Source organism: Protopterus annectens, chromosome 3.part0, assembly GCF_019279795.1.
Source record: "Protopterus annectens isolate FY-2018-M chromosome 3.part0, PAN1.0, whole genome shotgun sequence".
NCBI classification, from domain to species: Eukaryota; Metazoa; Chordata; order Ceratodontiformes; family Protopteridae; genus Protopterus; species Protopterus annectens.
The window spans coordinates 55,682,872-55,702,142 of record NC_056731.1 but is presented as its reverse complement, the minus strand read 5'-3'; the positions used below and the strand labels follow the sequence as shown (position 1 = coordinate 55,702,142).

At 37.3% G+C, this 19,271-nt stretch overlaps 1 protein-coding gene across 1 annotated transcript in view; it reads left to right on the top strand.

The window, feature by feature from the left end:
• Positions 1-19,271, top strand: part of CTNNAL1 (catenin alpha like 1) — a 1,837,423-nt gene that overhangs the window by 1,758,047 nt on the left and 60,105 nt on the right. The window contains exon 18 of the mRNA XM_044064584.1: positions 14,095-14,178. Coding sequence (XP_043920519.1) covers positions 14,095-14,178 — 84 coding nt within the window. The remainder of the gene's footprint in view (positions 1-14,094; positions 14,179-19,271) is intronic.

Sequence of the window (19,271 nt, the reverse complement as noted above, 5' to 3'; positions counted from 1 at the left end):
TGTGGTTCAGGCCTGGATATAAGTGGGCACCTAGTTTCAAAATCCATGACAATTCAATATTTGCTAAAGTGTTTACATTGTTTCCCCATCTTTTATTCAAGCTTACTAGCTGCAGTACTCTAAATCTAAAACTATGCTCTGTGAATTCATTTATGTGTCTGTGAATTCATTTATGTGTCTGGCTAGAGCATTCTTATCATTCTTCTTCTTTATTTCATAAATGTGATTATATATCCTTTGCTTAAATTTTCTCTTAGTTAGACCAACATAAAAAGCTTCACATCTTGTGCATGTCGCTAAATATATCAGATTCATAGAGTTGCAGCTTGCATAAAATCTGGGTTTGAATGTAAAATCCATTCTTGGGTGTTCATATGGTTGTTTGTCACTTATATATCGACACATGTTACATCTTGTACAAGGGAAAGTGCCTACAGTTTTAAGGTGTATCTGTTCATTTGATTTGCCTTTCTCCTCTTTAAAGCATAGCAGTCGTTTTAAGCTAGGTGAATTTTTATAAACGAATTTAGGTTGCTCACCTACTATATTTTTGATTCCTTCATCCACAGTTAATAATTTCCAATTTTGTTTAATTATGTTCTTTAAATCATAAATATCATTTGTATATTGCATCAAATATGCTACTCTACTTTTAGTAGTAGAAGTCCTTCTATTGACTGTGGATTGATTAAATGCCTTCTTATGTTTCTTTATTGAATTAGGTGCGTGATCTTCCGTTGGAAAGACTTCATTTTTAATTTCATTTAGCATTTTCTTATTATAGCCTCTATCTATAAAAAGCTTCTCCATGTTGTCTGTTTCTTGAATGAGCACTTGATGATTGTCACATAACCTTCCTATTCTAGTATATTGACTTTTGACTATACCTGGGAACACATGTCTAGGATGCATGCTGTTATAATGTAAGAGGTTGTTCACCCAACATGTCTTTCTATATAAGCTAGTTTCCATCCGGTTCCCATTTATTGCAATGTTGATATCTAAAAAACACTCCTTACAGAATGCATTGATATAAATGTTGCGGGAATAAATTATAGTAACTATACAGATGATGTCTTTGAGTGGAGTTGTTTGAGAGGCGTTTGAATTGGCTTGTTTTTGAGTTGGTGTTTAGGATTAGAAATGCAAAGACATAGCAACTTCTTATCAAATTTAATGCTTTTGGCATCCCAAAAGCAATAATGAGAAAAAGGAAATCAGAAACTAAACCAACTTAGAAAAAAAAAGAATTGGAGATATATTAAAACAAGGGAGATAATAAAGGACATAAAAAATAAATATCGTACTTGAGAACAACGCATATAAAATTGTAGTCAAGAAGATTTGTTGTGTGAGAGTTGTTGGTGCTGGAAAGCAGGAAAATATGATGTAAAGACTAATGTTGGCATTATGAAGAAAATGTACAATGCATAAAAAGGACTATGGAAAATGTTCTTAAAATTTTTATTAATGTAGGATCTCATGTTGCAAGTTATAATGACATGAATAAACTTGTTAAAAATACTACTGTCCTCGTCTTTTGTTGAAATGCAGTGTCAATACTGCAAAATTATTCTAAGCAATTGGTGTGGAAACGGGACCTACAGACTTCTGATCTTTCAGCACCAATCACAAGTGTTCTTCCTGTTAAACCACTGACACAGAGGAAAAAAATGCAAAACTGGAAGGATGATCAGCTGGATTACTATGGAAAGATGGACTGCTTACAAGCCCTTCAAGTATCTAAATATCATTACTAGCCAGCTGCTGAAATCAGCTGTCCTAAAGCTGCACACCAGAAAACTCTACAGAGTTTGGCTAAGGATATAAGATAAGTTTTACAGGGCCTATTAAGTGGACTTGCCTGAACAAGGGAATTAACCAGGGGGGTGTAATCCATATGGATCAGTGAAGGTACTACCTGGCAATATGCCCTGTAAATCCTGAAGGGATCCTCAGTCTGACAAGTTTCTGTTGACCAGTAATGGCTGGACCATCTGAATGGACAAGAATGTCCAGAACCAGTGGAAGGTAAGTTTCTGCTGGCATCTCCTTGATGGTGGGCCTGAAACGTTAAGATCATGTGCAAATGTGTTTTTCTTACTGTTAAATGTATGTATGTGTACATGTTTGTGTGTGTGTGTGGTGTGTGTATATCTATATGTTGTTGTTGTTTGTCTTTCGGCTTTACCCGGTTAGGGGTCACCACAGTGGAACTCCTGTCCGCTAATGATTGGCAGTTGTTTTTTATGGTGTCGAGTTGCCAGCCCAACCTTCAACAAAGGCATGCCCATTCCACGATTGTCTTTCGAATACCCACTCGACCGCTCATATACACATACACGTGTGTGTAAAATATATATATATATATATATATATATATATATATATATATATATATATATATATATATATATATATATAAAACATATTTGTGTGTATGTATATGCATAGATATAGCTAAATGATGCCTTACCTTTTCTCAACCTTTGATGTAATTCTCAGTTATAGCAGCCAAGCCTAATCATTTCCCTCACTGGAGACCAGTCATCATCATCTTCGACGTGGATATAAATAATGTTTAGATTAAAAAAATTTTTTTTCAAGTAGAAATTTCTCCATATCTTTCCTTATATGTTCTAGTCACTAGTCCTTAATTTTCCTAAACAAAAATAGATTCTTTCCGAAAAAGTCTAAATGTTCACATACTAGTAATATTTAAATTTCTATCCCCTGTCTCCTCAGCAATATTGATTTTCTTTTCTTTTAACATCTTCCTTTGTGTTATTTTTGTGCCCCTTATATGTATGTGGGCTTCCTGGTTCTTGTTGGTGTTTTATACTTGCTTTATGTTTCAGTATGTAATCCAAATATTGATGACCAAACCACCCTCATCTTGCACACAATTAAATAAATGCAGTTTAATAAGGTGTAGGGTGACCCTGAAAAGAGTTTTGCAAATTGATCAAGGCCAATAAATCTATTCAGGTATATAAGAAATTATGTATGATGGTAAGGAAAGCAACAGCCAGTCTACAATGTCGCAGACCAAGGTGGCCCTGTATGCTGGTCCCCACTGGATTGCCAAGCAGTATGTGCTTAAGTGCCTCTGTTTAGCAGTGTTGCAAGCAGTTGCTTACTGCTGTTCCTGTGACTTTCCCTCCACACTTTACAAGGCTACAAAGAGATCTCCTGAAGGAGCTAGGAGATACTCTACAAGGTTCATTGGCTGTGGGGGTGACAGAGAAAGTCACCTCCCAGCTGTCCACCTTAAATTCCATCATCAACTCCTCCATGAGACTGATATCATATGCAATGGATGGAGCAAGTAGGGCAGCGGGTTCAGGAGTTTTACTGAGGAGACACTCCTAGGTGCGCTTGTGTAATTTTGCAGAACCTTTTAAGTTACCTATACCAGTGCCCCTTTTGATTGTTCCTCACTTTTTTGGACCTAAAGTTAAAGACACACTCACCAGATGTGAGCAGGAATGGAAAACTCTCTCTGCCATTGGAGTATGTTTTTCAGTACCTTCAAGACCTTCCTTTCACAGACATCCCTACCAGTGCTCCTGAAAGGATGCTCATCTGCTGTACTCTGGAGGCAGTCAGGGATGTTTATCTTTGTACCCAGAAGCCCTTCTCTGCTCCAATTCACTCAATTTTAGAATTTCTTACTGAACTATTCCAACATGGCTCGGCTGCAGCCACAATTAAACTCCAGCTGGTGGCGATCTCAAATTTCCACACTGGCGAATTTTCCCCTAACCTAATGTCACACAGATTGTGTAAAGCATTCTTAAAAGGCACTTCTTTATTCAGACCTCCTTTAAACGAACCACTCCCTCCTTGTAATTTAAATTTTATACCGTCTCATCTAATATTGCCTCCATTCGAGCCCTCTTCATTTTGTGAACTCAAATTTCTTTCTTGGAAGACTATACTTCTAGTAACAGTAACATCTGCAAGAAGAGTCTGAGTTGCAAGCACTATCAATCAAACCACCATATTTGATTTTTCATAAGGATAGGGTATCGCTAAGAACTAATCCGTCATTTGTACCTAAGGTTTGTTCCTATTTCCAATCTAAACCAATCCATTGAGATTCCATTCTTTTTTCCCAATCATAGCAAAAAGGCAGAGTATAAACTCCACCAACTGGATGTGCATAGACAACTCTGATTCTATCTCCGTAGAACTAAAGATTTCAGAAAATAAGACCAATTGTTCATCCCTTTCTCTGATGCAAAAGAGGGCATGCCAGTTTCAAAATTCACACTTTCAAATTGACTTTCAAATTGTATCACTTTTATATACACCTCCAATAAAAGAAATTTGCCATTCAAAATTAGAGGTCACTCAACCAGAGCATTGGCAGCATCCACTGCTTTCCAGGCCAGAATGTCAATGGACAGTATTTGTGCTGCTGCTATGTGTGCAAATCCTCATGCATTTATTACTCATTACAAAGTTGATTTGGCCTCCAGGGACAGGGCTTCATTTGGTTCCACTGTGCTGAAAGCTGTACTCCCGTGAGCCACCCAGGAAAAAGGTGCTAGAGACTCTGTCTCATCCAGTAAGATTGAAGGTGAGATAGGACAATATAACCTAAAAATGTTATGTACTCACCATAACGTTCCATGTTTTTTGTCCATCTCACCCTTCATTCGTACGACACTCCCTCCTTCCCCCATCCAAGGACTCCTAGAGGATATGGTGGACAGTTGTTTCCTCTGATAAATGAGCTCCTTTGGCTCTTTGTTCTTCCTTGACCTGATGTCATATGGTTATTTTAGTCTTGGTAATAGTTAACAGCAAACTAGATCTGGAGATTGCACCACTGCATGATGAGATACATACTCTGCCACGAGCCACGTTAGATATTTCGAGCTAGTGTATTTGTCCAAGTCAGAGCCGAGGATTGGCTCCGAACCCACCCAGTAAGAATGAAGGGCGAGATGAACAACAAACATGGAATGTTATGGTGAGTACATAACTTCTTTTTCAGTCTAAGCATCGGTATTATAATGCAATTAAATATGCAGAGTATAGTTAAGAGCATGCAATATAGATATGTTTGCAAGAAACACAATTATAACATTGTAGCTGCATTTCACTTTTAACAAACAGACAAACTCCTTGATGCATTTCAACAAGTCTATCTTTAAAATTCCTGATAAGTCTACATGCAGATAAGGGCATTTCTCTGGTTAAGATAGCCAGTTTACATCTGCTATTTAAAAAGCTCCAGTATTCATTAAAAATGTCGGTTACCATGTACTTGGCTCCATGGCCTAGAGGGATGGAGTCCTTACTGCAACACAGACAACTCAGATGAACTGAATTTCACTAGTGGCTCTGGACCTGGAGGAGCTAGCTTGGATTGGGAAGGAGCAGCAACTGGCAGCTTGATCATTCTGTGAGGGATGGTGGGATTACTGCCTGTGATGTGATACCACCCCCAACCCTGTAATGGGAACAGTTTTGTGATTCCACAGCTGCTTGTTGTAAAGGTATGGAAGGCTGGAACTAACTGACATTGCATGCAGTAATGTGAAGTCAGCAGATCCATCCAGTTTTTGTTCCTTTCTCCTCATTAGTACAAAAAATCCCCAGAGCAAGCCACTCTGGTGGCATAGAGGGGTAAATCCTTGACTACAGACTAGCTGACCTGGCTTTGATTAGTGACTCAAGTGACTGATGAAGCTGCAGGGAGGGTGCTCATTGATAAGGAAAGGGGATTTGCCTTCAGATATAATCAACAAGCATGGAGGGGGTGGGGAAAAAAGGGAGGGCATCTAAATGAAAAAAAAAACTGGACAGAAGCACAGACGTCTGAGCCCCTAAGATGCCCCTAAAATTCACGGCTGGTCCCCAACATCACCAGAGTAAGTCCAGGGGGTAGGAGGAAGATGGCTGGTAGATCTGGCATGGACATGGACACTGTGGGCTAAGACAGTAAAAATGAGGTCTGAGGGGTCCACAAAATCCTCAGTGCAGTTGTGTAGATGGTGCCGTACTGAGATATCCTAATTTCTTGTCTGTCCTCCCCATGGTGCAGAGATTGCTTCCCCCATTTCCTCTCCAGGGGGGGTCCTGATATGAAGGTATAAATCGTACATGTGTTAAATAGGGGAATTTAGAGCAGATCATCAAGAATTTACTTGGGGATATGCCTGAAAGTTGAAAGCTGCAAGGCACTAAAAAAAAAAAAATTCTTAGTGAAAAAGTATGAGAATTGGCCCTTGTGGCCATGCTTCAGCAGTATCAGTGTCAAATATAATGACTGGAGGCTATTGTACAAAGACAAAATGCTCATTGAAAAACTATGAGAGTTGGCCCTTGTGGCAGAGCTTCAACAATATCTGGGTTGAGTATAGTGACCAGAGGCTCTGCACTGTGTGGAAAGTTGGTGACTCAGTGAAAAGGTAAAATTCGTAGGCTAGCTGTGTAGGTATGCATGTTTTGGCCTTTTAGAGACTTTATCTGTACAGCATAAGTGGATTATTTGGCCTCATTAAACTATGTCTTTCTTAAGTGTGGACATCAGGCTTATTTTAAACTATGTATTTGTTAAGTATAGCCAAACAGTCCACTTATGCTGTTCTGATGAGGTCATTTAAAAGTTAGAAACATGTATGTCTACAGCTAGTGTGGGCTTAGCTTTACTGACCTGAATGTACCCATGAAGACTTAAAAAGTAAAAAGTTATGGGCATTCAGAAGCTGTGTCATTGAAACACTATATAATGTATGTTTAAGGATTTGCATACATCCCATGGGCCTCCAATATAGGATATTTGCATACATCACATGGGCCTCCAATATAGGAAGTTTAATGTATTACAAAGTGGTCTCTGGCTTGGCTTGCTTTTTCTTGCAGTTTTTTTTCACTAGATGGTTTGTCTGTGTGACCTTATTACCCTTTGGTTTGTATGTTATTTGGGATATTTTGAAGGCACCTTAATGTTTATGGGCATCAGGCTTATTTTAAGCTGTGTGTTTAAGTATAGACAAACAATCCAGTTATGGTCTTCTGATGAGTTCACTAAAAAAGCCAAAACATGCTTGTCTACAGCTAGTGGGATTTGGCTTTGTTGGCCTGAATGTAAAAGGTTATGAGCATTCAGAATCATGTAGCTGAAAACCTGTATGTCCTTAGGGGGTCATTTGCAAATATCTCCTGGACCTCCGTTGTAGGAGATTTAAGTTACAGCCCCGTAAAGAGACCACTTTCACAGGGTTTTCTTGCAGTTTTTGCTGCTTCTAGGTAGACTGATATTCAGAATTCATGAAAAAGGTTACTTCCCCCCCATTAAAACTAAATGACTGCTTAGAGAACAAGTTTACTCAGTAAGAAACAGATGGGATGGTATTCTTGTTGTGGAACGACCAAGATTTAAACAGGTTATCTGTGAAAAAAGCACTGTCTAGAACAGAATCCACACTTTGGAACAATCAACCTTCATATGTGAAAAATAACTATACCTTGGATTCTCAGGAAAATTTTGAAAGTCTTTCTATTTCAAGAGTCTACATTCACTTGCTTTCTACATACTGGATAAAAAAAAACACAAAGCTATTCGGCCTGAGGCATATATTAAGATAATTATCTCATTGGAGTTTATGCTTGTTGTTTCTTTAGTGCAACTGTTATTCTATATATCTTGTATATAATGCCCATTCATGACATTAATACATGTACTGTAATTCTAAAGCAATTCTAATGTATTCACAGACCATATAGTAATTCCTGTACTGTACTGTTATGTGCTCTTTCTTTAGTTCCATAGCAGTTCCACTACTGAACATTTAAATTGTAACTTGTACATTTGTACAAAAATGTTTTATTCTTTCCATCCATTGTAATTTTATTTTTCTCAGGGTCATAGCTGAAAAGGATCAGTAGACCAGCTCACCCACCTGGTAAATAAATTAATTACCATACAGTCTGCAATCAAATTAGAATGTATGGTTGTGACAGCATTTTCTAATACAGGTCTTTCTAAAAACTTCTTTACATCTGATTTTAACTCACATTCTTTTTTTCTCTCTCTCTCTCTCTCTTTCCTCAACTCCCTTCCAATTGGGCCTGCTTTGCTTATTTGTCATTAAAAGTTTCAAAAAATGAAAATGTTCTAAATGCTGTGTTCCTCCTCATCTTTCTCACTCTCTGACATTGCAGCAGAGACCTACAGTGCCTCCACTGACAGCCACTGCTATCTACAAATGTTATAAGGTAAAGGAGGAAACAGAAGTTGTCAGGTCTTTCTTCCATGTCACATATGCTCACACTCACACCTACAGACCAATTAGAGTACCAAGCCACCTACTGCATGTCATTGGAATGTGGGACGAAACTGGAGCACCTGGAGAAAGCCCAAGTAAACACAAGGAAGGACATGCAAATTCCACACAGAGGGCACCCTAGCTGAGATCCAAACCAGAGAACCTCTTCTGTGAGGTGTCACTGCTACCCATTGAGCCAGTGTGCTGTCCATGAACCTGATCCTAATCTTACTTTATTACCACCACATTCCAGGCTATATCACATAAGTGCACCCATATGCTCCATCATCTCTCACTAAAAGGTGTCTTTACCTGACTATATTTTTGTAGCTGCAACCCTCAAAGAAGAGCCCCCTCTCCCTGAAAGTATTCCAAGGGTGCACCTTACAGATAAAATGTTTTGGGCCATGGATCACTTTGGGAAGTACTTTATACATTGTCTACCTTCACAATAATGGTCAATGATTACCCGATGCACACATTGTGAGGTTTCATCATGATCTATCAGAAACAAGGAGGGATGTCCCATGGGAAATCACAATGCAAGTCAATTTCTCAGGTACCATTACCTCCATACATATCCATAAAGCTTTTAGAAACAATAGCAGATAATAACAGCAGTGCATTCATCTACAAAACATATCTAAAATTGCAATTCTAGCCTCAGAGCTTTACCTCACAGCTTTAGCTGCTTGAAAGCTTGGCATTATAGCCATAACATGTTAAAACTGATATATATATATATATATATATATATATATATATATATATATATATATAGATATAGATATATAGATATATATATTTTATTTTGGGGAGAAATATAGAGGACTTTTATTTCTCCTGTATTGACAGCTCAACAAAGAAGTAGTTTGCGCTTTTTCTTTATAATCAAGCATATAAAACTGCCTTTTTTCTGTTTAGTGTTTCTGTGCTCTCACTTAACAGTAGTATCTTTAACAATCTGTTCAAAGTTAGTATCTGTCAGTATGTACAGATGTCTCCCACTTCTTTTCATCTTTGTATTGCTTTCTATGTAAAGTATGAATGAGCACCATCCTTCCTCTAGCTCTCTCTTTTTTAGGTTGCTTTCCTTTCAAATGGTGTTTCAGAGCAAAATTTATCTTCATTTTTCTTTTTCACCATAGTTACACATACCCATTGCTTAGAGCCTCCCATTACTTGTTTTTTCTGTCTTAGATGGACAGGAATGGAATTAGAACCCTAAACAGGTGTTGATAAGTATCTCCTCCTCAGCATGCACCTGCTGCTTCAAATTCTCCATTTTGGGGCTTTCAATTTTAGCGTGACAGAAAGTTTAAAATTCTGCACTGGTTGTACATTTACTATACTTCCTAACTTCATTCCATTGGAGTTCAAATTTTAGTGAGTGATTTCTACTCTTCACTTCTACTAATTACTTTTATTATCAGTTTTGAAACACCTTACAGGTATATTACTGTGCAGCTCCTTTCATTCTACAGTCTCTGTTCCTACAACCAGCTTTGACATAGACATGTGACTTCTTTAAAGTGTGCAGGTACTTCCATTCTCTGTAACCTTAATGAAATTTAGTATCATTAGGGGCTTTCTAAAACCATTAACTGATTTGGTTATACTTGTACTCTAAGTGTACCTAGTGGTTGATCCACACCCCCCTTACAATTTAAAAGTAAATCTTTAGTATTATCCAATGCCCTAGCAGACCGACTCATTTGCTGCCTTCTGATGCCCTGTGTGTGATTCCTTTATCAGTCAGTGCAAATGCAATTTTTCTGTACTGGGACAACCCTTGCTGTGATCAGTTTGCCCACCCTGCCAATTCCAAATTCAGTAGGCTCTTCTCCTTCATTATTCCTCAGGGACAGATATCCTAGGATGATTCTAATCCAAGCACAGCCACCAGTTCTTCTTTATACTTTTCTCCTACTTCCCCTTATCCTGAAATTCAGCAAGAAAGCCAAACAGAGGAAAGCCATAGATTCTGTTTTGGTCTTGCCAAGTTTGATCATACCTGCTGTGACCATTCCTCCTGGAAAAGCCTCTCTGCCTCAGACTCATCAAGGGTCTTCTGTTGCCTCTGTTCAGCGAGGTGCAATTAGGCGTACCTTCCCTATGGTTGTTTGCATGGTATGTCCAGTTCTAACAATGTCTAAGAACCCTGCACACACCCCTCCAGTATGGTCCAAATTCTGATTTCTGGCCAGAAGCCTTCTGCCAGTCTAATATACAGAAGTAAATGAACAGTGTTTACTTCATGGGTATCCACACAGGGTCTTGTTCCTTCCTTTGAAATGGAGTACTTACCCATAATTTTTTAATGAAGGACTTGGCTATTTGTCTGCTAAAGTACACATGGCAGCTATTTCCAACTTTTAACAATGTACAAGATATATCTCATTGACTTCACCTAGAGTTGTAAAACCTTTTAAGTGGTACATTTGTAGAAAGAACTGATCAAAAGGAGCCAATTTCCACATAAGACCTTTATATATATATATATATATATATATATATATATATATATATATATATGGGTCTACTACCGGAGATCGAAATTGCACTATTCTGAAATCCAGTAGTAGATGCCCACTAACGCAAAAGTGCACTTGAGCAAATGGTTACGGACCTTAGCGTTAGGGCTTGGGTTAAGGATAGTGGATAGCTAGTAGGGCTATCCAGTATCCTTAACTCAAGCTCTAACCCTAAGGTCCATGACTACCACACCACAGTGGAGGAAATTGTATGTCCTCCACGGTGCAGTAGTCACGGACCTATGTCCTCCACTGTGGTGCAGTAGTCACGGACCTTAGGGTTAGGGCTTGGGTTAAGGATAGTGGATACCTAGTAGGGCTATCCACTATCCTTAACCCAAGCCCTAACCCTAAGGTCCATGACTACCACACCACAGTGGAGGACATTGCCCGTTCGTTCTAGTGGTGTTCGCGAAAGTGCACTTTCGCAGTAGTGGGCATCTGCTACTGGATTTTGAAATAGTGTAATTTCAATCTCCGGTAGTAGACCCATATATATATATATATATATATATATATATATATATATATATATATATATATATATATATATATATATGTGTGTGTGTGTGTGTGTGTGTGTGTGCATGTTTTTTTTTTTTTTTATATAGAGAAGCTTACGTTATCACCATTTAAACCAGCTTCTAAGGTGGAACCAACATAGATGACATAAAAACTTTCTTTTTGGTAGCAGTAGCTTCTGCCAAAAGTGTCCTGGAGCCTCAGGCACTATCTTGCAAATTACCCTGTCTGGTTTTCCATAAGGTTAGAGTGTCTTTACAAACCAATATGTCTTTCTTAACAAAGACAGTGACAGAAACAAATTTAAATCAGTCTATCAATTTACCAGTGTTCTTCTCACCATACTCTAATCAAGAGAGTATCCATGGCATTGTCTAGGTGTCTATTAATGGTTGCTTTGTTGGACAGGACAAAATATACACACACATGCACAACATCCAAACAAAATCCAACTGTTTTAATGTGGAATAAACAAAATACACAGTTATAATAATATAATATCAGCTGTAATTAAAATTCAGACTGAAATGTATATTAAACACCAATAAAAACATACTTACTTCAAGCAGAGGACATATTTTACATCAACATACTGTATAAACTATACATTTTAGCTATTACCATTAACAAAATAACTTCAAAAGTAGTTCACTTTCTAAACACAGTAATATCCTTTATGACAGATAGAGCTAACCAACTGCAACGGTTCAGTCAGTAGGTTGTGAAAGCAGAAGCAGTCACAAAAGTCCAGGATGTGAAAATCCAATTTTTCCCCATTTGTTATACAAAATGTAAACTACACATTTTACACAAACTACAATGGCTTTATCAAGATGTTAAAACTGAATTCAGATGATGACCTACCAACATCTTTCACTCCTTTAAAGCCCCAAACCTTTCATCTAACCTACTGCAACCCTAAAGAATATTAAAAAACATGGCTGCACAGCTCCTTGTAAATAATGCTCGTTCCCACTGCTGGCTCATCATGCTTCCATAACCTTCTTATCATTGCCAGCACTGAACACAACTTCCGTAATATGCTTCTTTTTCAGCGTATGAATTTCCACTTCCTGAGTTGAACATCGGTGGACCGATAGCTCCTACCAGTATCACTGTACATTTATCCTGCAAATTACTGAAAACATCCTTCATTGCTTTCAGCATCCTGTTGACTTGCACCTGGTGATCTATGTACTACAACAGACACTCATTACAATCCTCTTGTAATTTAAGATTCCACCATTTTCTCTGATTTTAACCACACCCCTAATCCTATCCCATCTTAGCCTAACAATTATACACACCCAAAATTCATTTGTAGGCAGGTACTGGGCAATCAATCTGCAAACTATTGTAAGCCTAGCCAAAACATATATTTAAAAGTTACTTTCAACATCAAGGAGAACAAGACAGGATAGACTGGGGAGGAATTTGAGGCTGCTATCCAATTATCTGGTTCTACTTTGAAAGTAGCAAAGCTGCTACTCTGCTTGACATGCAGTGAAAGTTTATTCCAAAGTTGGAGGGATACATTAGGATATGACATTATCAGTCCAAATTGTCTTATCTCTTAATAAAGGTTTAGTTTCTTTAACCAGAAATTTGAAGTATAATGTGTTATGCAAAGGAATAGGAGGCGTAAAAGGGTTGGCAGTTTCATGGCTAAGAAAAACAAACACAGATTTCTATAGAGAAAAGATTTTGAGGCCACTAATGTTTTTATTTATCAATCTTTGAAGTCTCTCAAATTGAGTGATTTTTTTAGACAAATGTATGTGAAAAGTTGCATTTTATACAATGCCTACTCTAAAACGTGCACGCTGATTGGCCAGCCCAACCAGCGTGCCCGTTGTAAATCCCTCAATATACTAACGGAAAAAGGTCCGGTCGCCCGGACTTTTTCCGTTAGTAAACATTCTCGCTATGTTAAAAGAGTTTAACATAGCGACACAGATTTAAAAAAAGCAACGGAGATCTCCGTTGCTTTTTTTAAAGCTGTCTCGCTATGTTAAACTCCTTTAACATAGCGACACAGTGTGTAAAAAGCAACGGAGATCTTGCGATCTCCGTTGCTTTAAACCTTTGTCGCTATGTTAAATGAGTTTAACATAGCGAGACAGCTTTAAAATAAGCAACGGAGATCTCCGTTGCTTATTTTAAAGCTGTCTTACTATGTTAAACTCATTTAACATAGCGAGACAGTAAAAAGCAATGGAGATCTTGCGTTCTCCGTTGCTTTTGCCCAACTCTGATGTACTGCGAGGCATGCAGTACATCAGAACTGCCGTAGAACACCAGACAGCTGCGGAAGGGCAGCAAAGAGGCATTATACAATGCCATTATTTAAGAAAAGTAATTATTTCTTTTCTTAAATAATGTCATTATAATAACAATAACCACTTCTGGGTGTGGGTAATGCTGGATTTACCCACGGTTGTCTTTGTTTGGTCCCTCGGGCTTTGCCCTCGGGACCAAACCACGCCAACCGTGGGTAAATCCAGCATTACCCACACCCAGGCGTGGGTTATTGCTATAATATTGCAAAACCATGCATGTGCATTTGTAGTGTCAAATAAACTTTTATAATTTTGATCTTTCCTAATACCGTTCTCAAATTTTAAACATAACCACATTATAAGATCTTCATATGAACTATGTAGAAGTTTGAATGTTAAAAGCGTATTTTAACAATTCAAGATAATCCAGTTTTACTGTGCAAATCAATTTATTGTTCCTCTTTCTGCCTTAAGGTTGATGCTTCCATTCAGAAAACAAAAGTTGTAATGAATGTCCTCCTACAAATTCTTCCTGTATACTACAAGTTTATGAGGAAGGTAAGTAGCTAATGAATAACTTGTGCACAAGCTACTGTAGTTTGTATTTCCAAGATTAAGGCAACATGTGAAGTTCCACAGAGTAAGAAGTAGAGAGACTCCATACCTTGCAGTGTGACCAAGCTTCAAGAACAGATTTCCTGATTTTGTGACAAGGCTTGCTTGCTTTATTTCTTTGTTTATTTTGTATTCCTCTATTCACACTTGGAAATAAAATAGAAGATAATGTCTCACTGCAACTATCTTGAGTGTCTGACAGTACTTCTAACTCTATGGACAACCCTTAGTGTTAATAACATGCAGCTCAAGAACTGTAATTGCATGGGGGCTAAACATATACAACTTCAGTCTAGGTTCTCCGAGTGTGCAGAAAAAGCCACTTGGTGGGAGAAGTAACAGTTCATTTGACTGTATGTTAACATAGATTTATTTAAAACACCATAAAGCAGAAATTATTTCCACAAATGTTAGATGAATTCAATTCAATTTCATTTATTATGATTTTAAAGTTTAATTTACATGTGCCTTGACGTCTTATATATATTTTTTTTGGACAGAATGCAATTCCATGTTTGATAAAATTATACAAGTCATTTTCTTGTTCAGTGTTTTATTTTCCTGTGGTAAGGGTCAATTATTTGAGAAAGAGATACTGGAGTTCTAAGTCAAAGACCAACTCTCTCAGAGTTTTTTAGTTGAATGTAGAACAGGGGCTACTGTTAAAAAAATAATTAATAGAGGATATTAAATATTGCCAATTATAAGAATAAATCAGTTGGTTAGAAAAGATTGGGAAGAGAGACTGTAAAGGCAATTTGCAGGGGAACAATGGCAGAACTTTTGTATGCCTTCCAAGTGTGGAACAAAGTCCATAAGGTTTAGGATTTTTCCTTGGAAATGTTTTTATGGCTATTTTTATACCCCAAGCAGACTGCAGAGAATTGTTCCTAAGGTAGACAGCAAATGCTGGAGGTGTGATGGGAAAGAGAAAGGTAACTGGGTCATGTTTTTTGGGAATCTAGCATGTTGGCAGATTTTTAAAATTATATCATATAAAATAGTGGCAAACGGATACACAGCAGAGTACAATAAAAAACTGAAATACTAAAAATAAAAATTCTGCAAATAAAAAGGTAAAAACGTACTGAATAGGTGAGCATTTTCACACAAACGTATGCTTCTTCAGACCATATTCAACCAATAAAAAACTATGAAATAAAAAGGCCATCCCATTATATGTTCCCTTAAAGAGTAAGCTCCAAGCAGATAAGACACATGCCCTAAATGGCAGGGTCTTTCTAAAGCCTTTGTTAAAATCTAGAAATTTGTTTAAATGAAGTTTTTAATTAGATAATTGGATGTTATTTTCTATTAGTGGGAATGTAATAGGATGGCCTCATGTTACAGGTACTGATAATGAGACAGCTTCACTGCCTTTGATGAAACTGTATTCATGAATATGCTGCAAGGCTTTCAGAATGACTTGTTTAAACTAAAACGCCTCCAATGGGCATCTGGAGGCTTGTAGGTTTCACCGGGTGATTTCCAGGGCCTTAAGGGATTTTAAAGATGCCCACATACGGAGAGACCTATACACATTACAGTATAATGTTTTTTTCAACCATTCAAGACTGTTTTTGATTACAGTGGAATTTTCTAAGTATTTGAAGGTTGAATATCCTGTTTTACCTATGTTTCAGGGTTTACCCAAAATACATAAAGATCTCTATAGACCACCCCTCAGACCAGTAGTTGGGAGAGTATGGTTAATGGAACCTTTCTCTATTTATGTTGACAAACAATTATGCATAGTGTTAGATAGTTACATCAGTCCTTAGGTTCATAGGTTCATAGATTAGTACTAGGCTAACTGCCCTTGTGAGCCATTTAAACCCCTAGCTAAAAATTCCCACTTTATAGATTGTGAGCCATTTAAGCCTAGCTAATTATCCCTTGTGAGACTCAAACCCTGCACCTTGTGCTTATAAGGCAAACACCTTGACCATTAGGCCACCCTCCAAACCCTTAGGGGTACCAAGCAGTTTTTGGAAGACCTATATGATTATGCCAGCCAAGCTCCTACATTGAGAGGTTGTCTGATGGTTACTTTAGATGTGGAGTCTTTATTTACTGTGATCCCCAACTTAGAAGGGATACAGATGACTAAATATTTTCTAATGATGCACAGTGACTATAATCATAAGCATATTGATCTGTTTATTTCTGGAAACAGTCCTGGAAAACAATGTGTTTATGTTTGAAGGCAATTGTTATATTCAGAGAGCTGGCATAGCTATGGGCACGGCTTGTGCAAATAGCTACTCCAACATGGTTCTAGCCTTCTGGAAGCAGGAACATCTTTTGAAAGATAATGATTTATCCACACATGTATTTTTTATAGATGGTTTGTGGATGATATTTATCTATTATGGAAAGGGAGTGACAAACAATTGCATAGTTTTATATCTTGTTTGCACACCACAACCACATTTTTGAAGTTTACTTGTCATTTCTCTGGAGATAAGATAGTGTTTGTGGATGTTACCATCTCTTTGAAAAGTGAAAGCAAGTTCAGTACAGGATTGTATAGAAAACCATGTAAAAAGAACACCTTTTTACAGTGTAGAAGTATGCAACCCCCCACATATCTATAAGAATGTCCTAAAGGGCCAAGGCATGTGTATCACGAGACTGATTACACTTTGAAAGGTTTTGTGAGAGAATTGACATCTATAAAGTGGGAATTTTTAGCTAGGGGTTACAAATCACAGGAAGTTGAGTCTGTGTGCATGGAAGTTATAGATAAAAGATCTAAGAATGCCAGACCCTATTTTTCAGGACATAGCCGTGATGACAGTACAACCGATGGAGTCGGTGGCTGAGCCTTTGATAAAAGGGTCCCCTTGAGCCTAACTTATGCCAGTGACATTAGGAATACATGTGATCTTATTAGAGTCAACTGGCCTATTTTGACAGCCGATGATAATGTCAAGAATATAGTTGGGGATGTACCCCGATTTAGGTGTAAGAGTAAGAAATCCCTTAAGAGACAACTCTATTATAGGACTACTAATTTTGGATTTGATTCATCAGATGTTGAATATGGTACTAAATGTTGTAATAGGTGCAATTTTTGCTGTTACATTGATACTTCCAGCAGTTTTACACATCCTGTATCTGGACTTACCTTCAAATTCAAGGTCATAGCAAACTACCTTACTCCTGATATTATTTAGCTGCCTGTTTGTCTTGCAATACATTTTATGTGGGCAAAACCAGTTGTCCCTTCTTTGAAAGAGTAAGGGAACGTGTATATGGGTAGGTGAGACTACAAATGCTTTGGCTAAGCATGTTGTAGAGTTAGGCAGTTTACACACTTTTAACTTTAAAGTAATAGAAAATGTTAAACACTGCCCTCGACTGGCTGATGATAGGAATTTTACTGAAAATAGAGAGCTGCATTGGATAGTTAAGCTTCAAGCAGATAAGACACCTGGCCTAAATGGTAGGGTCTCTCTAAAGCCTTTGTTAAAATCTAGAGATTTGTTTAAATTAAGTTTTTAATTAGATAATTGGATGTTATTTTCTGTTGGTGGGAATGTAACGGGGTGGCCTTTTTATTTCATCTTTTTGTATTGGTTGAATATGGTCTGAAGAAGCACAAGTTTGTGTGACAGTGCTCACTTGTATTAACGTTCAGTACGTTTTTACCTTTTTATTTGCAGTATTTTTATTTTTAGTATTTCATTTTTTTATTGTACTCTGCTGTGTATCTGTTTCCCACTATTTTATATGATATATTTTTTATTGTTTTATCCGCACAGTTCATTCCATGTGGGGATGTTCTGTCTATTCCAGATTTTTAAAATTCCCTACATAGTATTCAGTCAGAAGTGTTGGGAGAGCATATGATTGTAACTAAAGAAATTATTCTTTTGAGCTGGGACATGGGATCTGAAATATCTAAACATAGTAAGGCCTTAATAAGTTTAATGCTATCCCTTTAGTCTTATATCTGTGCCCATTATCTTAGTAATCCTCTTCCTGGGGGTAGAATATCACATATTGTATTTGGAAAAAAATTCATCAAATCAGTGGATTACAGAAGATTTTAAAATCAGGTTTCAGAGGAACATTCTGTCAAAACTCCATCTGGAAGCCATTCCCAAGTCATCCAAAAAGGAATTACTGGCAAATAGGAATCAAAATCTAAATCTTTATTGAATTATTGAATCTTGTGATGAAGATAAAAGAAATAAAGGTGAAATCTTTAGAAAAAGAAAGGAGCAAACCGCATAAAAATAAAAGGAATTTGTGGGAACATGCATGCAGAATAATGTCCAGGAGGAGGAGCAAGGTTTAAGGGAAGGCAGGATTTGAGCAATTTGTATAATTTTGAAATGAAAGAAAGTAGTTGAAAACATATGGAGTGTGTGAAAACAACATAACTATTACGGTTCACTAACTGTATGTATACCTGTGTTATGTTTTACAGATGTCACATTTAATAAATATGTTTACAAAAACAGTATACATATCAAGTTGCGTATCGTGCTGTATTTTCCACAAATCTAATGAAGCATCTATAAAAGAAAGACAAGATAGGCTTGGCCAGAAATGGAAGACTTTTGTGGAGAAAGTTTTAGCCAAAAATTGAGATACCATTATTTCCACTGGAGTTTTTTTTTTTTTTTTTGGGGGGGGGTGGAAGCATCATCACTTAAAAGTGACAACATGGCACAGGTGAAGCAGCAGGAAACCTGTGCCATTAATATGCCTTTTCAACAGGGAAAGAAGTAGTTTCCTGTTTAAAGAAAGAGGGTTATGAATCTCTACTTGTACAAGCCAATCTCAGAGGTCATGGCCCTTCAGTAGGGTCAATATAAATCCTACAGAGGATGCAAAGGCTAAGAACCGAATGATCAACCTGTTGCTTGCCAAACTCTACTAAAAAAGTTCTAAGCAATTCTTTAAGTCTATTTCAATCATAGTAGAGACTATTTTACAGAAAATTTTCATAAAGTGGATGCTTTTGCCTTCCAGTTAAGGAGAGAGCCCTCAACTTATTAGAGACCAATTTTAGAAGTATATAC